Source organism: Clupea harengus, chromosome 15 (assembly GCF_900700415.2).
Source record: "Clupea harengus chromosome 15, Ch_v2.0.2, whole genome shotgun sequence".
Classification (NCBI taxonomy): domain Eukaryota; kingdom Metazoa; phylum Chordata; class Actinopteri; order Clupeiformes; family Clupeidae; genus Clupea; species Clupea harengus.
In genome coordinates, this window is record NC_045166.1 from 14,384,081 (window position 1) to 14,409,080 (window position 25,000).

A 25,000-nucleotide genomic window follows, 5' to 3' on the forward strand; every position below is an offset into this window, starting at 1 on the left:
ACAGGGTGGACATCTCACAGCCACAGGCCGACCAGCGCAACCAGCACAAGCCCAAACTCGGTAAGACAGACCAGAACAACCAGCAAAAACACACATTTGGTAAGACAGACCAGCACAACCAGCAAAAACACACATTTGGTAAAGGCCCCGTCACACCATGACGTTCTGGTCAACGTTCTCTGAACTTTCTAATCGTTCAATTTCGAGCGTTCTAGGGCGATGTGGACACATCTGGCGTGTTACTAACGAAAGAATAGCGTAGGACTGACACATGACTAGTGTGGGACTGACGCATGAGGAGTGTGTAACACCGACCAAGTGACGTGTCACTGGTCCGCGACAAACGTGTGCTGACGTGTCACTCCAGCGCGACAAACGATAAGTCAACCTTAGAAGAGCGTGTTAAGCGTGTAATTAACTTGTGAATAATGACAGAAAAGCCTTTTGCTGGCGTGTGGGTTTTATGGTCAAACGGGTATACAACGCTGGAAAATCATAGTGGATTCAGTTGATCTGAACAGTGAACATCATGCCGCCAAGACCACGAAAAGGTGTGAGGGGGGCTTCTGCTACTAGCGCTGCTGCAAGTAAGAAGATGATAAATGCTGCTGAAAGTAAGAATAATACAAAGCCTCTTTCACTAGCAATGTCTTCGGACGAAGATGTACTGTTATTATTACTGTGATTTACGAAATAACGGGCGTTATTCCTGGGGTTTTATGTTATTAAAATAAATGATTTAAATTTGACACTGAATTTGTTCATTAGAAAACATCAACACATCCACACACATTGTCCATTTCACAAGAGTCTTCATATCATATCCATCTGCCATGGAACAGCACCAGCTATAACAGTGCTCAGCTATGTTCAAGTTCAGTACATCTACTTCATGCTGGCTCAAGCAAGCATATACCCTCCACTCCGCTTTTCGCTAGATTATGCAATGACCTTGCATGACATGATAGCATTGAATATGTAGATGTATAGTGCACAGAATAACATTTGCAATGATGTAAGTTGCGTTTGTTGATCACGTATGGTTAATAACATATTAATTGTAGAAGGGACATGATAAAATCAAGATCTTCCCTTGGTGAAAAAACTTTCGCCGATATCTTCCTACGAGAGATGGGTTAGGTGCTCAAATTTCCCTGGGTCAAAGAGGACGTTAGTAGGCATGTCCAAACTAAAAATCATGTCTCAGGATTGCTGCGCACATAAGTTATTTCGGGTGCATCAACTGTACTCAGTCTACCCTACCCAACGACTGACTACGATAGCCAAACGCGTGCAAAGTTAATAAAACGTTCCACGAAAGTTCTCCAGCGTTTAAATTAAATGTTGAAGAACGCTGATCTCCATGAGAACTTTTGTGCATGTTCAAAACTTTTTTTTTGGACCAGCGTTCTCCTCCGATCACCGACGATTACGACGATTACAGCGTTCACCAGCTTTCACACAAAGCTCTTCTGGCGCAATACCAGCGACCATGGACAATTACCAACGTTTCCTCTAACACAGTGGTTCCCAACCTTGGGGTCGCGACCCCTAGTGGGGTCGCATGGAATTGAAATGGGGTCGCCTGAAATAGTAAGTGATCAATACAAAAACATATAATTATTTTTTTTTATTATAAAAATAAAAACACCAGACACAATTCAAAACAACACCTCAAATTACGGCTATTCATATGATACATTCATGGTAAATCGGCGATCGCTATTGGGTTGTGACGTGGCCACAACTACTTTGAAAACACCCCGTTTCGCCTGTAAACAAGTCCACGTTTACCTCATATATAGCTGAACACGATGAGGGAAAATGTATCCACTTTGAGCTTCGCCTTGACCAAGCCGAAGATATTTGTGATGAGTAAGTTGTCTTCGTTTGACTAGCTCTTGTAATGAATGCTGTTGATTAACTTATAGGGAGTAAAACGCATGTCATATTATGGAGTTCTGAGTGTAGGCGAATACCGTCAACTCGGCAAGGCGATTTTGAATCATATAAATTACTTCATGTCGCTAAGACTATTCTACAGTTAAAAAAAAAACATATCATACGCATACTTAATTTTATTAAGCTACAAACGTCGGTGTTTGGAGTTTGTTGTCTGCACAGAATTTAGTATTAGGCTCCCGTGAAGTAATTACGCTCCCGTAAAGAACGTCATCCATGTTCACAAGCCATTGTTCTGACAGACGGGCCATAAGACGTGATAATGGGGGGTGGCAATCGCAAATACATTCAGACCTAACTCATCAATATTCATTGTGGTTTAGGTGAAGAAAGTGTCACTTGCTAAATTACTTAGAATTAGTATAGAAACCAGAAACACTTTCTGAATGCTAAACTCACCTATGTGGAGATAACACATATGTTTTCAAGGTTCAGAGTACAAAAGAAAACTTCCCAAATATTTACAATGTGTCTTTGTACAAAGTCTGAGCACCTCTGAAACTAGTTTTTTGTAAGAGTATGTTTAGATTTAATTTTAATAAAAACATGTTTGATTACATTCAGTTTACTCTAATTTTATTATTGCTGAGGTATTGTAGAATATAATAATAAATGCCACTTTTGCCTCATTGTTTTTAGTTAGGTGAAATATACAAAAATATCAGGCATGGCAGACTACCTAACAAAGTCAAAAACAGGCCTTAGGGTTGGAAGTGTTAAATATGGTGAGCCCATATTTAGCTCATATTTGTAGCCTACTTAGCCTTGCCATTGTTCAGAATTAATTAATTTGTAGCCCATAAAATCCTCACTTAATGTGGTCTAAAATGAACGTTTACTTGCAACCTAGTTTGTAATTCTATTAGGCCTACTTGATTGAAAATAAATATTTTTTTTCAAAAAATTGTCAGTGTTTTGAATATCTGGGGTCACTACAGCTTTGTGATGTCAAAGTGGGGTCACAAGCCAAAAAAGGTTGGGAACCACTGCTCTAACATAATAAAACGTTGACCAGAACGTCATGGTGTGACGGGGCCTTAAGACAGACCAGCACAACCAGCAAAAACACACATTTGGTAAGACAGACCAGCACAGCCAGAATAAACACACATTCGGACAAACTCTGTAATATCCATGAGACACACACAGAAGAGTGTCACCAGCCAAACTCAATGGGTAGAGCAGCCCAATCAACAGAGCCCAAACTCAATGGATAGAAAAGCCCAATCAACACAGCCCAAACTCAATGGGTAGAGCCCAACAGCCCAATCAACACAGCCCAAACTCAATGGGTAGAGCCCAACAGCCCAATCAACACAGCCCACACTCAATGGGTAGAGCAGCCCAATCAACACTCGGAGACGGAGTGAAGGATATCATAGGTGAACAGAATGTGGAGGCAAAAATGTATGTTTACTTTCAGGAAAATCACTACAGGCATGAAAACAAGTGGAACAAGGCCTTGTCTTTCTTTTTCTTGTTACACGACACTCTGAAGCAGTGATGCAAACTTCTGCATGAAAGGTAAAGAGGTAGTGTAACGATGTGTGAGATGGAAAAGGCATTTTTCTATGTAAGTGAGAAGGTCTGTTGATGTTGTCCTGCGTACTTTTTGTGGTTCTGTCTGTGTGTTTTTTTTTCTACCATAATGATTGCAGATACTGTGTGCTTTAATTCTGTACAAAGAAAGAGAGTATAAACAGTCAGTACCATTAGCAGTCCGTTAAGTGAAGTGTGCAACTGGGCACTGGTGTTAAGAGTGTGCTGCTCGTGTATTGTGTAATGATGTGTGTGTGTGTTGCTAGGGTATTGTGTAATACTAGGTGTGTGTGTTGCTAGTGTTTTGTGTAATAATGATGAGTGTGTGTGTGTTGCTAGTGTTGTGTCAGATTTGTAGGTTTGAGATAAGGAAAAAACTCTGTTTTCTGACCTGATTAAAACTCATTGTTCTTGTTGGTTTCGGAAGACGTCTTCAATAATTTCAGCAAACCGGCAGAGTGTGGAGCAAAAAAGGTTTATTTTGCCAGTGCAATAACAACATCATAAACCTGAGCAAGCCGCAAGACTATACTGCTATTACAATGGTTTGAACATCCTTTTATACATTAGCTTGGCCTTGGTGCTTCTCCTGTCACCATATATCACTTCGCCCCTCTAATTGGAACCATGGCTATGGCTATGGCTATGGCCATGGCTTTTTATTTGGGACAGTGGAAACTTTTGAAAACCTCTGACCCTTTGGAAACTCAAAACAGGCCTTGAGGGATGGGTCTTGGGCCACCTGCACCAAGATGTGCTCTAAGTAACCTCTAGGTTGGAATCATGCACTGTCCCTAGATGAACTCTGAGTTGAATCTATGCCAAGTTTAGAAGTTTTGCCCAGTAACAGGGTTGAGTAATCTGGTCTTCAGACCTTCCGGCCTGTATGTAGCGGATCTCTATAGTCCTTGATGTACTGATTCCTTACTCTCACTGTGCCCAGCCCTATATTTGAGCACAGATTGGGCATTCTAACTCATTTTATAATAGCACAATAATTTTGACAATGATGTTTTTGTGTATATCCCAGTGGTTATGTTGATTTGCTCGTGTTCCATTTATAATGACCTTTTGTTAATTTGAGTGTTAATAATCTACACACTGGTTAATATACATGAGTACGTGAATGTTCTACTTAAACTGATTATTACATGAGTTAATAATCTACACACTGGTTAATATACATTGATTAATGAGTTTACATTTTTTCCACCACACTAGTGTATTGTGTAATGATAAGTGTGTGTGTGTTGCTAGTGTATTGTCTAATAGTGAGTGTGTGTGTGTGTGTTGCTAGTGTATTGTGTAATGATGAGTGGGTGTGTGTGTTGCTAGTGTATTGTGTAATGATGAGTGTGTGTGTGTTGCTGGTGTATTGTCTAATAATGAGTGTGTGTGTGTGTTGCTAGTGTATTGTGTAATGATGAGTGTGTGTGTGTTGCTAGTGTATTGTGTAATGATGAGTGTGTGTGTGTTGCTAGTGTATTGTCTAATAATGAGTGTGTGTGTGTTGCTAGTGTATTGTGTAATGATGAGTGTGTGTGTGTTGCTAGTGTATTGTGTAATGATGAGTGTGTGTGTGTGTTGCTAGTGTATTGTGTAATGATGCGTGGGCGTATCTGGTATCCTTCTCTGTTCGTAGCGTCTGAGTCCGTCTATGTGGTATCACTGCAGGCACAGAGAGCTTTGGGGAGAAGCGCACCCGTCAATAAGGCCGTTGTGCACAAAAAACACACACCAGGTACAAACACACACACATACACACGCACACAAACACACCCTCACACACTCACACACACACACGCACAAACAAACACACACACGCGCACACACACACACACACACACACACACACACACACACACACACACACACACACACACACACACTCACTCACTCACTCACTCACTCACTCACTCACTCACTCACTCACTCACTCACTCACTCACTCACTCACTCACTCACTCACTCACTCACTCACTCACTCACTCACTCACTCACTCACTCACTCACTCACTCACACACGCACAAACACACACACACACCCGCGCGTGCACACACATAAACACACACACACACACACACACACACACACACACACACACCACACACACACACACACAAAACTACCCCAGGTACGCAACATCCTCCAATATGCACACAGGTTATCTGTAAGTGAGGCCTTCATGAACAAATACTGAGGTAGAAACACACACACACACACACACCCTCATAACCTACCCCAGGTACGCAACATCCTCCTTAAATGTCAGTGAGGTCTTCATGATCATATACTATCTCAGGTACAAACACACACACACACAGGTCTTCCTTTCCCAGGTGCATCCCCACACCCGCCTCTGAGGCTTCTCTATAACTGAAAGAACACTTCTAAGAGTGTGTGAAGCTGTGTGGACTGTCAGGACTGAGGCCTGGTTGTGTGCGTGTGTGTGTGTGTGTGTGTTTGTGTATCAGAGCCGGTGGAGGTGGACGAAGCAGAGGACATCACGGTCAGGGTCATGTCCCCACAGTCTGTCCTCATCACCTGGGTGGACCCGCTCATCGAGAAGAAGAAGAAAACTGTCCCCGAGGGATCAAGGTGAACACAGTCTCACAAACACACACACACACACAAACACACACACACACACAAACACACACACACACACAGAGACACACACACTCACACACATACACAAACGCAGACACACATACACTCACACACACATACACACGATCTCACACACACATATAGTCACACAAACACACACACTCACAAATACGCACCGTCTCACACACACATATAGTAATTCAAACACAAACTCACACAGGTAAAAAGAAATGAGACAGATTGGGAGTTTTTTTGCGGTGCGGTGATTTCCCCCAGAGGGTTAAACTGCATAGTGTGTAAACGGGTCACTACACAGTGGCTAAAACTCCTCCTTGTGGGCTGTACATACTGACTTAAAAAGTGAATAATTGATTCATAGGAACTAGGATACGTGAACAGAAATGAAGGAGAAGCAAGCAAATGTTAAAGCCACGGGCACACGTGTTTGTTTATTGTGTTATTGACCCCTCTCGTCTACCTCGCACGCCTGTGGGTGCCAAGCTTTTCCTGTCCCCATATGGGAACCTCAGGCTGTCAGGTCGTCTCGAGAGCGCAGCTCGAATACCTAAAAGCAGCGTTGTTGTTGTTGATCAGAGAGGTTCAGTGATGGAGCAGCCAAAGGGAAGAGCTTAGTCATCGCCATGGCAATAACAGAGGTGCAATCTGGGAAAGTCATTGGTTTTTTTTTTTTTTTGCTAAGACACATTTTCTGGAACAATTCACCAGTGTCTGAAAAGACACACACATTCTCAAAATAACACTCACGTCAGTACCACCATCTAAATCAGACTTTGCTCTCAGACAACACACACACTGACATCCTTACCCTTACCCTGATAGGAACACATTGTGAAATTGATACTACAATAGAAACTTGTAGTAAAAAAAACTTTGCAATGTCACACTGATGGTAAGGAGTGCACAGTGTTGAAGTTTTGCGTCTAGCAAGGAAACACCTGCTGATTGACAGATCTATATGAAAAGATAAACAAATGCAGCCATTTCACAGTAGAAGAACAGGTGACCCTTCTTGTTTATACATTGTAGGATCCATTGTTCTAAGCATATTGGCACACCAATGTCCCATTTCTAATGGTTCTGCCATTCTGATTGATGTGTTAATAATGCCGTGGCTTAGTGTTTCCACCACACAGCACAGTCTGGGTTATAGCGAACCAGTCCAGAGTCTTTGTAGTCTGTCTGGGTCTCCGTGTGTCATACAGCACAGTCTGGGTTATAGCGAACCTATCCAGAGTCTTTGTAGTCTGTCTGGGTCTCCATGTGTCATACAGCACAGTCTGGGTTATAGCGAACCTATCCAGAGTCTTTGTTGTGTGTCGTACAGCACAGTCTGTCTGGGTCTCCATGTGTCATACAGCACAGTCTGGGTTATAGCGAACCAGTCAGCAGACTAACGGCCTGATGAGGTGGCAGGCATTTAGAGGAATCCGTTTATAGACTGTGCTGACTACCAGGCTAGAAGAAGGGGCTTTTAGCCCTGGGGTTACTGCACAGTCACACACACATACACACAGTCTCACACACACATATAATCACACACACACACACACACACACACACACACACACACACACACACACACACACACACACACACACACACACACACACACAGTCACTGGGGTTACTGCACCCGTCTTCGCTGCTTGAGGTCTGGGGTTCGCGCCCTGAGAGGGGAGGCTGCTGGTGCAAGGAGGAGTCACGGACTCACCACCACGTACTGCGTGTGTGTGTGTGTGTGTGTATGATGACACAAACCACCACATACTGTACTGACACAAACCTGATACCTCTGGAGTGGCTCAGAGGAAAAGCAAATCAGTGTGTTTTTTCCACAGTGAAACGTTTTTGTATTACAGAGCTGTCTCACCTATACTATGCTCCCATGTCAGGGAGAAAAACAATAGCTAATTGTTTATACAATACAAAGATCATGGCTATTGGCAGTAATGTCAACATGTCAGTGTTATATCAACACACATGAACTGTATATGACATCTGCCATGATATGTTTATGATATGGTTTGTCAGTTTTATGAATGTTCATGGAATGTTTTACCTGTTGGGATGTGTGTGTGTGTGTGTGTGTGTGTGTGTGTGTGTGTGTGTGTGTGTGTGTGTGTGTGTGTGTGTGTGAGAGAGGTGTGTGTGTGTGTGCATGTGCGTGCATGTGTGTGTGTGTGCGTGTGCGTGTGCGTGTGCGTGTGCGTGTGCGTGTGCGTGTGCGTGCGCGTGCGTGTGCGTGCATGTGTGTGTGTGTGTGTGTGTGTGTGCGCGTAAAGGCAGTACACAGTGAGGTACCGAGAGAAAGGCGAGTCTGCCCGCTGGGAGTATAAGGACTCGAGCCAGAGGCGTCTGATGGTGGAGACCCTGTCTGCAGACGGCATGTACGAGTTCTCTGTGCGCATCTCAGAGCAGGACAGACACGGAAAGTGGAGCACATCGGTCTTTCAGAGGACACCAGAGTCAGGTGATCTCCGGGAGAGTGTGTGTGCATATGTGTGTGTGCGTGTGCGTGTGTGTGTAAGTGTGCCTGTGTGCGTGTGTGTGTGTGTGGGCCTGTGTGTGTAAGTGTGCGTGGGTGTGGGTGTGTGTTTGGGTCTGTGTCTGTAAGTGTGCCTGTGTGTGTGTGGGCCTGTGTGCTCTAAGTGTGCCTGTGTGTGTGTGATTTTGTGTGATTTTGTGGCCTGTGTCTGTTGGCTTAGCTTTGACTGTATAATGTAATACGCACATATTGCTGATCATATCTGCGTAGTTGATTTGCATGTAGGCAGAGCTGTTATTAGTGTTATGCAGAGTGTTATGTGTACATAACACACGCATGCACATACACACACACACACACACACACACACATACACACACACACACTCACACACCCACACACATACAGTATATAACACATGTTTGCACATACACACACACACACACACACACACACACACCCAGACATCCATACATAACACACGCATGCACACACTCACACACACACACACACACACACATTCATAACACATCTACACACGCATAGATAACACACGCATGTACCATATGATATCATGAAAGAGAGGAATTACTATGCAAACCCTTGAAACCTGGCAGCATTCGGAGGGCATTCCGAATCTGTTCAGAACTTAGAGGAAGGAGCCAAGTTGGATCCATGGAAAATTACTAGAGCTCATTATACAGCAAATTACTCTCAATACTAAATACCAACAGATATAGCCAAGACCAAACTCTCTCTCTCACACACACACACACGCATGCACACACGCACGCACACACACACACACACACACACACACACACACACACACATACACATGCATGCACACACACACACACACACACACACACACACACACACACACACACACACACACACACACACACACACACCCACACGCACACACACGCACACACAGACACACGTACCCTGTCAGCTCTGTTACTTGCGTGGTGTCATAATTGCGTGTGTGTAATGGTTCACCACGGTGCCTCTGCTCACCGGCTGCCTGCCTGCTTGCTGACATGTTATGATGACCTCATCAGAGCGACTCCGGGATAACTTATAGCCATGTGTTGTGTTTTCTTTCCACTGGACCCCCCCATCCCCGCCCCAACCCCCACCGCCAGATGCTGGCTTACGTTACTCACATCATGGATCCATTTTCAGGGATTTGCTTTTTATTTTCTGTGTTTGCGTGTTCTTTTCTCTCGCCTACCTCATAGCTCCCTCCGGACCTCCAGAGAACTTCCAGGTGAAGCCACTGAGGGGGAAGGGGACCGCCGTCACGGCAACCTGGGACCCTCCAGAGGAGCCCAATGGAAGGCTACGAGGTACACTTAGCTCAGCCAATCAGCTTTTCAGCCAACCCACAGCCAATGAATGATAGACTTATGTAACCCAGAGCCAATGAATGATAGACTTCTCTAAACCAGAACCAGCCAACAGGAGATGTATCTAACCCAGAACCAGCCAATGAAAGAATAACTCTGTGACTCCGTGGCTCCCTTTGTCTTGACAGTGTCTGGGGTAAATGCTAGGCATGTCACTTGCAGAATGAACAATCATTTTAATCAAGGCTTACTCATATGCCAGAAGAGCCAAGTCTGCCACTGTACAGAAGTTGTGGCCCACTCAGTCAGTAAATGCTGCTGTGAGCCATAGGGAGCTGCCACACTCATACTAGAAATGACCTCACAGCTCACTGGAGTAGCTGTGATCCAGGCGTCCCATGGCGTCCTCCATCTTTCATCCATGTCTCCCTTCAAAAGCACACAAAGCATTAGCAATTACTGTGATATGAGCAAATGTCAAAATGTACAACAGAGCCAAATAACTGCTCCTGAGGCAGTGTTGAGTAGCATTTATGTTTGGTCTTTGGGTGCTCCTGAAGGAATTGCAGAAATGTAAGAAATGTTCTGTAAAACCTCTGCTGACAGTTCAATTTACAGGGTATGTCGTCTTCTTACACCCTTCTCAGATGTGGCCAGTATTGTTGACCTTCGGCTCATCTTGTGTCAGCTTGGCTGATTAGTCTCATTAGTCTCTCTCTCTCTCTATCTCTCTCTCTCTCTCTCTCTCTCTCTCTCTCTCTCTCACTCTATGTCGCTTTCTCTCTGTCTCTCACTCTCTGTCTCTTTTTATCTCGCACTCCTTCTCTCTGTCTCTCTTTGTGTGTCTCTCTCTTTCTGTTACTCTCTGTCTCTCTCTCTCTGTCTCTCTCTGTCTCTCTGTCTCTCTTGTTCTCTCTCTCGCTCTCTCTCTCTCTCTCTCTCTTAGGCTATTTCGCTCTCTGCTCCTCTGTTGTCTTGGCTATTTTTTCCTCATTAGTCTGTCTCTCTGTATGTCTCTCTGTCCTCCAGAGTACATCATGTCCTACGCCCCCGCGCTGAAGCCCTTCGGAGCCAAGTCCATCTCGTACCGCAGCAGCACCACCTCCACTACCGTGGACGGCCTGCAGCCCGGCGAGCGCTACATCTTCAAGATCCGCGCCGTCAACCGCAGGGGCCAGGGGCCACAGACTAAAGCCTTCAGCGTGGTTATGCCAAGTAAGTTGGCAGGAGGAAGCCATTTTTGCACTTTACACTTTTATGTATACCTGTAAGGTTGGCAGGAGGTAGCCATTTTTGCACTTTGTCCTTTTATATACCAGTCAGGTTGGCAGGAGGTAGCCATTTTTGCACTTTGTCCTTATATATAAGGAGTTACGTGTACACAAAAGTGCAATGTGAGTGCAGAACAGAAGTTTCTTTCATATGACTAAACATGAACAATGACAAACCACTCTGTGAAGGGGTACTAATAAACCAGCAATGTAAGGAAATTCCGTGAGAGTGTCTAGTAATTGCATTCCTGTAGCAGAGTTTGTCAAGGATGCAATATCACTTACGCCTCCTCACCTTATAGAGAAATGGTCTGTGAAAGCTTAATGTACATTTTTCCCCATTTTAACAATGACCATTGTGCTCTCTGCTAGCCAGTACTTCTGCCTCATCACCCAGTCATCACCTCAGGACCACAGACAGACACAAGCCCAGCAGAGGGGAGTCACGGACGTCAGAGGACGACTACAACGACACCGACACCGACCTGCAGGAGCCGACAACGGTGACCGCCGAGCCTCGGCGAGAGTCGACAACCGCCGCCCCCGCCAGTCGACGCACGCGGCCGCTCTCTGAGACCAGATCCTACCACAGCGTCTTCTCCGCCAGGGGCTCGTCGCGGGGCGCAGGCGCAAGCCGATCCAGAGGCCGGGAGAGAGAGAAAGAGAAGAAGGAGGAGGAGGAGGAAAAACCTATCGACCCTCCGAAGGAGGAAGAGGAGGCGACGGTGAACGAGGCCACCGAGGAGGAGAAGAGGAAACACACAGAGGAGGAGAAGAGGAAACAGACGGAGGAGGAGAAGAGGAAACAGACGGAGGAGGAGAAGAGGAAACACACAGACACTGACGCACATGGCCACAAAACGGCCTCTAAAGCAGACGAGCACCATGACTACAGCAAAGCGTCGTTGGGGTCATCCAGTAAGGTGTCCGTGGGGTCATCTGCTGACAGGCCCACGCCTCCCTCAGAGACTCCAGCTAAAGAACCTGAGCGCGGTCGCTCCTCCCCCTCCCACCCTCACTCCTCCACACACCAGACTTCTGGCGCCGGCCAGCCCAGGAGGCCGCTCACACGCAACCCTGTGGTCAGGTCCAGGGTCCGCAACGGGGGCTCCTCCTCTCCATCGTCGTCGTCACGGTCATCTCCGTCTGCCCCAAAGGAGTCTGGGGTCGCAGTGAGGGACAGCAGCAGGGGTGGACAGCAAGACAGGAAGGGCACACCCACCAGCGATACAGAGATTAGACCAGAGGCGGACACATCATCATCGTCATCATCTTCATCATCACCGTCATCATCGTCGTCGTCACCATCATCATCACCATCATCATCACCATCATCATCATCTCCTCCTCTCTCCTCTGACTCCTCCCCCTCTTCTCCTGATTCATCTTCTGGTTCTTCATCATCATCTACCTCTTCTTCAGCATCAGGGTCAGGTCAGTCCGGGAACAGTAGGACCTCCTCCTCCTCTACCACGGGTCGCTTCACCGGCTCTGGTTCTGTAATGATTAACGGTAGAAAGGTCACCCTGCCCTCCAGATGGAATCGGCTCATGACAGGCCAGCGCAAACCGGGCTCAGGGTTCACATCCACCTCCACTGGGTCTGGGTCCACATCGCAGACACAGAACCAGAATCAGAACAAAGAGAGTGCCCCCCCCTCTCCGAGCATCCAGGATACAATAGGTCCCCAGGAGAGCAACAGGGAAAGTCAGCCAAGTACACGGAGGCAGACGACCAAGGACGAGGAGCCAACGACCAGTTATGAAACCAGCAGCTCGCATTCCTCTGTGGCGAAGAAAGATGGCGCTGACGAAACAAAGAGAGCTGAGGAGGAGGGTAAGCAGGGGAGCAGTCCTCACTCCTCCTCACGCCAGTCTCCGTCGCTTACCCCCTCCCACTCCGGGCGGGGCGCATCTTCGGCATTGCCGAGTCAGAATGCCAGACCGGGAGTCGTGCAGCGTTTCCCGCCCAGGCAGGATGGCAGGATTCCATGGAGCAGAACAAGCTCCTCATCCGTGGGGAACCGGAGGCCAGTTCTAAGAGCAAACACCCCTCGTTTAGATGTTTCCGAGACCCCGGAGAGGGGTGATAAAACTAGAACAGCCTCTTCGTCATACCCCTCAAAGCACAAATTGGACGATACCTCCCCCAAACCTTCGGTGCTTAACAGGGACAGAGTTTCCACAGGCTCTCGCCCACATTCTAGCACAAGGACAGACTCACACACTCCCAAACAGAGCTCACAGATTGATAATGACCATGAAGACGACTACGATTATGAGGACTATGATAAGTATGACAAGGTGGCTGAGCCGACAGCAGCATTCAAAACAACTACCTCATCTACAACTACTACTACTACTACTACAGCTAGTACAACTAGGACTACTACTACCGCTCCGACCACTACTACTGCTAGCACTGCTAGTCCAGTACAGAGGTCTGGAGATTACAGTGAACGACGAGGACAGATTCCTGGAAGAACCGGTTCTCAGTCCGTTCCCCCTTATGGCCGTCGGCCCCTTCAGGGTTCTAACGGGAGAACACGTTCCCCTGTCATAGCGTCGAACCGGCAAGGCGGGTCTCGGTTCCTCGGCAGGCTGTCACCAGTGCAGCATACAAAACTAGGATCTAAGCCTGACTCTTCGTCACCACACTTATCCTCCTCTTCCTCATCTTCCTCTTCCTCCTCTCAGTCTTCCCGTGGCCTTCCTAAGCCATCGCAGGTGTCAGAGCAGGACGTGTCCAACAGCAGGATTCCCTCCTCTGGTTCCGTCTCGCGTTCCTCGGGCAGGCAGATTCCTGGGGAGAACCCCCCCATCATCTCCTCCGGTTCCCAGCCTTCCTCCCCTGTGGAACGTAGCGCAGTGGTGGGTTCCAGGTTAAGGAACCCGAGCCGCTTCGACAGCATTCTCAGAGGAAAGACTCCAGTCAACGGCTTCAAGCCCAGTTATGGACAAGGTAGGGTAATGTTATCCCAGCTGTCTGTGAGTCTGCTGTCTCGCACCAGTCGCAGGTCCAAGAATTACAGTACGACTGAGATTCATATCTCACTCATTGGGTATGTTTCTTCCTCGGATGATTTAGCTTCATAATTATTAGCAAAACTCGCTCCACAATGTTAGACAGTGTTGTTAAATGACACCAAATCCAGATCCAAATGATTCCTTTAGTTCTCATGTAGCCATTCCCAATGAATCTAACTCCCACACCTTGTTCCAGCTGGGAAAAATGGACGACCAAATCTAACAACGTCTAATGGGAAAGTCACCTCACCCTCCTCCTCAGAGAGCAAAGTAAATGGACGCAAATACATCACGGGACCTGACGGAACTAAATGGGTGGGTCCTCTCTCTGCAAACAGCTTCATACTCACTCAAACAAATCCACACTCTTGATAACCATGTTACCACCTTACCCAAATGCACAAGCACATGTTGGGACAGGCCCCAGGGCTTTTTATCATCCTACATCATTACCGATACCATCAGGAGAGGCATTAATGGCAGTGGCGGCACCAGAGATTTTTTGCTGCAGGTGCTATGGGGGTGCTCGGCGTTTTACCGAGGGTGCTATGAAATTAGGGTGATAGCATACGTGTCACATGGTTCTCTACTACAACACCTCCCCACCATATCGTCATATCTGTTTACATGTTTGCTCTCTGAAGCGTCTTTGTGGTCCATGAAAAGCGCCATACAAATCGATCGTAGGTCTATTATTATTATCATTAGGCTGCTTCCGACGGACGCGCACATAGCCGTGTTCCTCTGCGACGGTCACTGACAAAATGCATGCAGCATCAGCATGTTATAGATTCCGCAATCCCAAATACTTCACTTACTTCATTGGGGGTTAAAGTTGGCGCCAGATGACCACCAGGTCACCACTACCATGTCTGACAAATTAAACTAAACATAAATAGTTCAATACATTCTAAACTAAAGGGGGCAAATTAGAATAGCAGATAGAATTAACTAAAACAGTCAAAGAGTCAGAAATGCTTTCAAAAAGTATATATTATTTCAGGTCACAATTAGGGCTGAACGATTTGGGAAAATAATCTAATTGCGATTTTTTACCAAAATATTGCGATTGCGATTCGATTTTTTTTTTATCCTCTTTTTTTCCCAACAAAACGTAATGAATGATTTAAATATGACCAACACAATATTAGATACATTTAGTGTAAAATATTCTTTCCCACATTTTACATTTTTATTGAACTGCTCATTACAGAAACAAGAACAACAAATCGGTGGCTTTGCCACTGCATTTAAGTAATTTAAAAAAGTAATTTTAAGTATAAACACTAGGCATGCACTTTTTAAACACTGTGTGCAAAATGTACCATCTTAAAAAAAAAAAAAAAAAATTAATTTTTTTTTTTTTTTGTGACCATGTTTTTTAATCGCGAACGTTGCGGTTAGAAAATCGCGTTCTATCATATCGCGATTAAATCGCAAATGCAATTAATCGTTCAGCCCTAGTCACAATCAATAAAAACATAGAAGCTTATGTATAACTGGCTAGCACAGACAGACTGCTCGTCCTAGGCTAGAATCTCTGATTTTTTAAGGCGGATCCCGAAAAATCCCAAAAAGAGACCGCATTCATTAATGTTACAAATCTAACAAGACCGTTCCACCTTAAATCTTAAACGGTGTAAAGATGCAGGCCCCTTTTAAAAGTGAATGAAACAAAACAGTAGGCACTCAAAACCACAATAATCAGAGCTAGATCATTGTATCATTGTACAATACAACTCGTAAAGAACAGGCAAAAATGCAAACAAAACTATGCTGGAAAAGCAAAATCCGGGCAACCCAGCAGACCAGGTGTAGCACGGCTAGCACCCTCAGTAGAGGTGTAGGATTGATCTCTTTGACCACGACGTTCCTCTTCTTCTAAATCAGATTCAGATACCCCTTGCATTTCTTCTTCTTCTTCAACGTCACATGATTCTTCTACTCGTAGAATTTTGGGTATCAAAAACCGATCCATTATTGTGAATTTGTTGATACTACCGCTTGACTTTGACAGTGCACTAGCTCTCTTTCTCCTTCAATCGTCAGGAAACGTCAACGTTCACGCATGCGACGTGTCTCTGTCGTGCTACGTGAACAATCTGTTCATTTCAATCTGTTATTATTTTCTTTTGTGATTGAAATATTATTATCACACAATAAATTAAATTAAGAACGCAGAATTAAATTAATAACAATAATAAATAAACCATTATTTTCTTGGGGGTGCTATGGGGGTGCTATGGCTAATCCAGGGGGAGCTATAGCACCCCCTAGCCCCCCCCTGGCGCCGCCCCTGATTAATGGTCTCTAGGACTCTCTATATCGCTCTTGCACATGTAAAGAATAATATAATTTGCTATTACACATCTTACATGCACGTACACAATGATATACTGTAATATACCTATCAAATATACCTATCAAACCACTGAGTATTCAGTAATTTAGCACACTGCCGCCTCTTGTTGTTGTCTGTGTTGTCCGGTGTTGAATGCTGATTCCAGAGTCGTTGCTATGCAGGTTGTTGACTTAGACAAGGGTGTCCTGATGAACCAGGAAGGGAAGGTGCTGCAGGACTCCCAGGGTCAGCCGCACAGGGTTGTGCTCGGAGAGGACGGACGGACAGTGTTTGGTATGTGGTCGCCATATTCCTCACACACACACACACACACACACACACACACACTGCTTAACCATTCATTGTGCTGTGTTTGGTAATAATTCCCTGAACTGTGTTTGGTAATGATTCACTGAACTGTGTTTTGTAACGATTCCCTGAACTGTGTTTGGTAATGATTCACTGAACTGTGTTTGGTAACGATTCACTGAACTGTGTTTGGTAAAGATTCACTGTTTTGCAATGATTCTCTGCACAGTCACAAAGTCATCTTCACACCTAGTGCTTAATGATTCACTGCACTGTGTTTGGGAATGATTCACTGAGTCGTGTTTGGGAATGATTCACTGAGTCGTGTTTGTTAATGATTCACTGCACTGTGTTTGGGAATGATTCACTGAACCGTGTTTGGTAATAATTTGCTGAACCACGCTTGTTAATGATTCCCTGTGACTTGCACAGACTTGCAGGGTACCCCTCTGGTGAACCAGGATGGCATGGCCCTCTTTGGACATGGGAGGGACTCTCGGCCAGTGGTCAACCCCAAGGAGAAGATCCTCACAGTGGGAGGGAAGCCCGTCGTGGGTTTGGATAGGCCACGAGCCAGAACCACCACAACCACAACCACCACCACCACTACCACCACTGAAGCCACCACCACCACACCGGAACCAACCACAGTCTCCACGACAACAGAAATGACAACAGAGGAGTCCATGACGACAGAGGTCAACCCTACCTGTCCTTCCGGAACTTTCTTTGCCATGGATGACCACGGGCAGCCCATGCTTAATGATTACGGAGTGCTGGACTGCTACCCTGAAGGTGAGCTCTGACGACATACACACATAGTACACACATGTACACATAAGGACAGGCACGTTCACAAATCACATGTGCACACATGCTGTAGTAAAACAAACACACACACACACATACACACATAAATAAAAACACACAAGCATACATAGCACACATACACAGACACATCTTTACCCAGTTTACGTAATGAAATGGACATGTACATTGACATAAGTCAAGGGCATGATTGAGTAGCTGTCATGAGTCTGGGCATGATTGAGTAGCTGTCATGAGTCTGGGCATGATTGAGTAGCTGTCATGAGTCTGGGCATCATTGAGTAGATGTCATGAGTCTGGGCATGATTGAGTAGATGTCATGAGTCTGGGCATGATTGATATAGACAGAGAAAGAGACAAGGAGAGAATGAAAGAGAGAGAGAGAGAGGGAGAGAGAGAGAACCTCATAATCTCGTTGCTTTAACAGAAGATGGAGAGAGAGAGAGAGAGAGAGAGAGAGAGAGAGAGAGAGAGAGAGAATGAGCCTCATCGTCTCACTTCTTTAACAGAAGATGGCACTGATATGACTACGGAAATTACAAGCACCCATGGTTACAGTCACAATAGTAACGGTCGCCATGACAGTGATTACCGCATTTGCCGTCACCATGGTTACGTTCACTATGGTACCCAGCCTCACCGGTGCTTTTGCATTAGTGGCCAAAAAGAGTGCCAGCTGCGTCTGGCTTTGATCGGAGGACGGCTCTGGTGGTGTTTATTGTGTGTTTGGGGCTGTTTACTTTAAAATACTCACTGAGCTCCAGAGATGGCTTTGCTTGTTTGTTCATACTGCTTTTGTTGTTTTGTGTGTTTTTGATGTTCGAATTTTCCGATTTCCGATTTTCCGATTCAAGCTACAGTTTATGTCCAGTTGCAAAACAAAGACGTAAATACGGCTAACACTGTGAGAGAGTCCCAAGGGCGTGGGTGTATGGAAGCAGCTTAGCTTGGACAGCAGACATTGTTGTCATGACAGCTGCTGGATCAGGGTAGTTATATAATGCTGCTTTACGCTATGAGACTAGACTTTGGCTAAGCTAACATCCACACACACACACATACGTACATGCACTCATACAAACCCAAACACAAATATATTCACATAAACACACACAGACACACACCCACACACACACACACACACACACACACACACACACAGACACAGATACACACACACCATCTCTTAGGAAAACATTTACTAGCAGGTTTAAATGATTATTACATGACTATTACATGGCTATTACATGGCTATTACATTTCAGTTCAAAGCACCGGGCAGTTATGCTTTTCAGAGAGGATAAAATGTTTTTTTTTACCTCATTAGTAGTGTTTGTCTTTGTTTTCGCAGGGCACAGTATCAGCCACCATACAAAGCTATAGCATCCATGTTGACAGTTATGATTTCCTGAGAACACAGTGACCTGATGTTTGTTCCTGTTTGTTCCTCCGCCCTCCTGTAGATGAGTTTGTGATGGAGTCCACCGTGCTGCCCACCACCCAGAACCCCCCAACCACCAGCACCCTTCCAGACCCCTCCCCACACACACGGCCCTTCAACTCCAACCCCGTCTCGGAGATTGATCTGGCCGGCAAGAAACGTTTCACAGGTACCACTGTGTTTGTGTGTGTGTGTGTGTGTGTGTGTGTGTGTGTGTGTGTGTGTGTGTGTGTGTGTGTGTGTGTGTGTGTGTGTGCAGGCATGTATATGTATATCTGTGTGTGTGTGTAAGAAAGAGAGGGATAGAGACAACATTTTTGTACTTAAACATTCCTCTCTCAGAGTATATGTATGTGTGTGCATGTGTGTATCTGTGTGTGGAGACATGTGTATGTGTGTGTGTGTTTGTGTGCGAGAGAGACTATATTTTTGTACATTGTGAAACTCCTCTCTCTCCGAGCTCAGACCCCTCTCCCTCTCAGAGGTGTGTGTTGACTGGGAATGAAGCGATTATGAGTTGGGAGTGCACCTAACCTGGGTGTGTGTGTGTGTGTGTGTGTGAGAGAGAGAGATTAGGCTGTACTCCATAAATAATCACACAGTATTTAGCTCACCTTGCACAGCCCATCCACTACACTCTCTGTTTCTCAGAGGATGCAGTTGAGTCAAGGCACATTTATTTTATACGGTACATTTGAAAAACAACAGTTGTACCAAAATGCTTTCCAGTCAACGTGAATCAATTGACAATAAATATAAAGAATAAAAGTGAAGAATAAGAGATTAGAAAGACTAAAAACATGTAGACATATAAAAGCATTAAATGTGAAAGAATGAAAGACCAAATAACACAATAACAACACAAAAACAAGAATAAAAGAGCTAAAACTATTAGACCGACTAACAGCACAAATAAAAGTCTGACCTCAGACTGAACTAAACACAGCCAAAAGAATGCATCACCTAATTAAACCCAGAGAATGGCGTAATAGTGTGTTAAAGTGAGTTTTCAGTCTGTTTTTAAAAGTGTCCAAGCAGGCAGCAGATCTCACATAACATGGAAGATGGAGGGAGAGGCAGAGTAAGAGAGGGAGTGAGAGAGTCGGAGATCATACAATAACGATACCTTTTTTATGATCTCACCTCACCTTTATACACCTTGATTCCAGGAGGCTAACATTTTGTTCTGAGAAGAGATTACGTGTGTGTTTTTGTGTGTGTGTGTGTGTGTGTGTGTGTGTGTGTGTGTGTGTGTGTGTGTTTGTGTGTGTGTCATCATCAGCTCAGTGTAAAGCTTTGTGATCCATCGAAGTTATCGCTTACTGATAAGGCCAATGAAGCTCCTCATTTGGATCAGGCAGTCAATAAGACCCCTTAAACACCACAGAGTTTGGGAGGAGGAGGAGGAGGAGGAGGAGAGTAAAACATAAGAGTATAGGGGAGCATAAGAGTAACATACTTCCCTTTTCCTTTAGGTTTAGGGTGCTCTCCTCTAAGGCCAGTAGGGTAGGGTGCTCTTCTCTAAGGCCAGTAGGGTAGGGTGCTCTTCTCTAAGGCCAGTAGGGTAGGGTGCTCTTCTCTAAGGCCAGTAGAGTAGGGTGCTCTTCTCTAAGGCCAGTAGAGTAGGGTGCTCTTCTCTAAGGCCAGTAGAGTAGGGTGCTCTTCTCTAAGGCCAGTAGAGTAGGGTGCTCTTCTCTAAGGCCAGTAGGGTAGGGTGCTCTCCTCTAAGGTCAGTATGCTAGGGTGCTCTTAGGCCGTTAGAGTAACGTGGCTCTTCGCTGTTGGAGAGGAACTTGAGCTCTCTGTGAGGAGGACAGAGGATAATATGGCCCAGGATCCAACTACACACAGCTCAGATATCATCTCAGCTATCACCAGAGCTTAATTACAAAAGTGTGTGTGCGCGCTCTGACTGGTGTGAAGGCTTAACTTGTTGCTTTTCCAAACTGTGATCTGATCCTGGGAACGCTGTTGTGTGCTGGTCGCGGAGAGTGTGTGTCTAGCAGATGCTGTGGAAGGAGGCCGTCTGAGGTGACTGTAAATATTATTTTGCCCCTGTGTGACTCTGGTCTGAGGGGTGTGTGTGTTTAGGGGGGTTAGCAGAGCCCCTCTATAATGCAGGGCTGGATCCACTTTAAACATCTCCTCTGCGACACACCGAACCTTGCTGTCGTGTCAACAGCAAGTCATCCGAGCCTCGAGCGCATGAGGGAGGATTCAGTGGCCATTTACCTCCTACCCCTCTCTTGAAGTCATTTAGCAGATGCTTTTATCCAAAGAGACTTTCAGAATTGCACAGTTGTTATATAGAATCAGTATACATCATTATACCCCGGTGATGAGAATTACTGGCAGGTGTCCTGATATCCGGATCTGGTCATTTTTTTTTTAGCTCCGTTCTAAATCAATGTTCTGGAAACTTCAAATGGTAACTATGGAAAACCATAGTGAATGATGGTTGATGGAAAAGCTGCCCATCCTTAAAGGCTACAAGCTATTACAGTGAGTGTGTCGTCAGGCAAGCTGAAGAATGAACAAAATAAACTCTCTCATTCTCTCATTTTGCCAAGTGGTGCAAACGTCATGAATTCCATGGTTAAATAACATATTATCTGGAGAACTAACAAGCTGGCAAGCTAGAAAGCACAGAATCACACAGGATGTGGCCTTAGCAACAACAATCAGCGTGTGGAGGCACTGAGGGAGACTGAGGCCACCTGTAGCGTAAGGAGGCACTGAGGCCACCTGTAGCGTGAGGAGGCACTGAGGCATTGAGGCTACCTGTAGCGTGAGGAGGCACTGAGACTGAGGCCAAGCTGTGCTGGCACTGGACTGCATGTGAGCTGAGAGGAGAGGATACAGTGTGGCGCAGCTCTGTAACTGGATCCTCTCCCTGTATCCCCGACTCCAGACCTCAGAATGAGGATAGCAGCTGTTGCTGCAGTCAGCTCCCCCAAACAGTTGTTTACGGAAATGACAATACCAGACAACAAATGACTCCCTGTCCTGATGTGCTTGTCTTGGCTCAGTCCCCTCATCTGAGAGAGAGAAAGATCATAAAGACTAGGGTGGTCTTTTCCCCTCCTCTCTCTCTCTCTCTCTCTCTCCCTCTCTCGCTCTCCCTCTATCTCACGAACACACACACACACACACACTCACATTACCCCTCTCATTCGCTCTCTCTTCAGAAGCCTTCCCATCTGCATCAGTAAGCCAACCTCACTGAGGCGCCGCTTAATGATGTCATCAAGCAGGGCCAGTGGATGTGTGGCAGTCATGGATACTCTAGTCAGTCCAGTGAGCCAGTGGTATCCCTGCATTACTGTACAGTATCAACAGCAGCTTCTGAACCAACATTGGCACAAACTCATGGATCAGTGACAAATAACAGCCTTGTAACTCAAGTGCTTGTGTGCATAGATTGTTGCCAGGCAATGATGCTGACTGATGTGGTGTGGGCACTTTTAAATTGATATTATCATTAATATTGTTATTATTTTTATTATTATTATTATTATTGTTATTAATAACTTTCATCATCAGTGGGCAACTGTCATGATTATCCAATCAGAAAACTAGGAACGGGTTGTGTGATTGCCTGGCAACATTGTTCAAAAATGTGTCCCATCACTATGTACTTCAGAACCTCACTCCTCCAGAGGAATTAGTATGCACTCCAGAAGCTCACTTTAGAGTAATGAGTATGGACTATGGAAGCATCCTTGTACTGAGTCTCTCTCTCTCTGCCTGGATGAGGAGAGAGAAGGGAGGGAAGAGTGCTGATAAAGAGCAGCAGTGTATGGATGGCGCTGTTCTGCTGCTCTGTGTGTGTGTGTGTGTGTGTGTGTGAGTGTGTGTGTGTGTGTGTGTGTGTGTGTGTGTGTGTGTGTGTGTGTGTGTGTGTGTGTGTGTGTGTGTGTGAGAGAGAGAGAAAGTGCTGATATCAGCTAGGTGGCGTAGGGATGGCTGTGCTCTGTTGCTCTGTTTGTGTGTGTGTGTGTGTGTGTGTGTGAGAGAGAGAGAGAGAGACAGTGCTGATATCAGCTAGGTGGTGTAGGGATGGCTGTGCTCTGCTGTTTCCTCTTCCTGGCCAGACACACAGGAATCTCCCTGATATTTAGAGCACACTCCTCTCACACTCCTCTCACACTCCTCTCACACTCCTCTGAATCCTCCAGTGCTGGTGTTCTGTCTGCTGGTGTGTGTGTGTGTGTGTGTGTGTGTGTGTGTGTGTGTGTGTGTGTGTGTGTGTGTGAGTGAGAGAGAGAGAGAGAGAGAGTGCTGATATCAGCGTAGCGGTGTAGGGATGGCTCTGCTCTGCTGCTCTGTTTGTGTGTGTGTGTGTGTGTGTGTGTGTGTGTGTGTGTGTGTGTGTGTGTGTACACACACCTGCTGGCTCAGAGGTGTACTACCCCATGACTGAGGGGCAAACTCATACTGAGCATTTGATTGGCTCCAGGTGTGAGACCTGTGGCCCAATCAGACTTGGGATCTCTGGAAGTGCTCACAGCTGTGCCTCCAGCTGGCATTTTCAAAGAGAGAGATAGAGAGAGAGAGAGAGAGAGAGATAGAGAGATTTAAATCAAGTAGAGACAGACAGGCCCCTCACACACACACCAGTAAGGACCTAAGGCACGGAACAACTCAGTCACACTGGTAGACATGCTCAGGAACAACACACACACACCAGTAAGACTGCTCAGGTATTCAGTGACCGTGAAAAGAGCACAGAACAGGACTGAACTGTTTGTTTGGTGGAGATCTCTCTCTTGTGCACAAAAGAGGCTGCACCAACAGTATAAACATGTAAAACATTTGGTTTTACCGACTTTCTCTTGTCAGGAATCTTTTGAACCTCCTAGATCTAAAACCAACGGTATAAACATGAAACCAACCTTTTACTGCCTTTCTCCTGTCAGGAATCTTCAGAACCCCTCAGATCTAGAACCAACAGTATAAACATGTAAAAAGCATTTTACTGCCTTTTTCCTGTCAGAAATCCTTGGAACCCCTTGATCTAGAACCAACAGTATAAACATGGAACAAACATTTTTCTCCTGTCAGAAATCTTTAGAACCTCTAGATCTGACTAGATCTTCATTCCCATCCCATCTGTCCCCCTCTTCCCCGCCCTTGCCTGCAGTCCCATTCCTTACTCATGTAGAACACCTTTAGAACCTATAGAACACCTGCCTACCGCTGACAATCTTAACCCTTATCTTCCCTCTCTCCCCTCCTCCTCTGCCTGTCCGCCTGTGTTCCCTCTCTCCAGCGCCGTACGTGAACTACATCCAAAAGGACCCCGGCTCCCCCTGCTCCCTGACCGAGGCCCTGGAGTACATGCAGGTGGACGTGCTGGAGGGCCTCTTCAAGAAGGACAGCCCCTTGGCCAATCAGAACCTGCCCCCCAAGAACAAGCCCCTTAACCTCACTGTCGTCGCCATGGAGGGCTGTCACTCATTCGTCATCCTGGACTGGGACCGCCCCCTTCCGGACGACTCTGTCTCAGGTGAGTGAGTGAGTGAGTGAGTGAGTGAGTGAGTGAGTGAGTGAGTGAGTGAGTGAGTGAGTGAGTGAGTGAGTGAGTGAGTGAGTGAGTGTGTGTGAGTGTGTGTGTGTGTGTGTGTTGTCAGCTGTGTGGTTTGGGTTTAAGGTAGCAGAATTTATGAAAGACAAGAACAGCTGTTATCAGAGTTTAAAGGTGTCTGTGAGTGTCTTTGTGTGAGTGTGCTTGTGTGTGTGTGTGGTGTGTGTGTGTGTGTGTGTGTAGTTAGGGAGCTGATGAGATATCTAAGTGTCCACAGATGTGTGT

The 25,000-nt window shown here is 45.8% G+C and overlaps 1 protein-coding gene across 1 annotated transcript in view; it reads left to right on the forward strand.

Moving 5' to 3' along the window:
* Positions 1-25,000, forward strand: part of fndc1 (fibronectin type III domain containing 1) — a 55,171-nt gene that overhangs the window by 21,869 nt on the left and 8,302 nt on the right. Inside the window, exons 5-17 of the mRNA XM_042709979.1 lie at positions 1-60; positions 5,144-5,242; positions 5,977-6,100; positions 8,415-8,602; positions 9,865-9,972; positions 11,002-11,187; positions 11,616-11,968; positions 12,023-14,204; positions 14,466-14,584; positions 16,793-16,904; positions 17,352-17,714; positions 19,211-19,357; positions 24,461-24,697. The exon at positions 1-60 is cut by the window's left edge and continues 129 nt beyond it. Of these exons, the coding sequence (XP_042565913.1) occupies positions 1-60; positions 5,144-5,242; positions 5,977-6,100; positions 8,415-8,602; positions 9,865-9,972; positions 11,002-11,187; positions 11,616-11,968; positions 12,023-14,204; positions 14,466-14,584; positions 16,793-16,904; positions 17,352-17,714; positions 19,211-19,357; positions 24,461-24,697 (4,278 nt within the window). The remainder of the gene's footprint in view (positions 61-5,143; positions 5,243-5,976; positions 6,101-8,414; positions 8,603-9,864; positions 9,973-11,001; positions 11,188-11,615; positions 11,969-12,022; positions 14,205-14,465; positions 14,585-16,792; positions 16,905-17,351; positions 17,715-19,210; positions 19,358-24,460; positions 24,698-25,000) is intronic.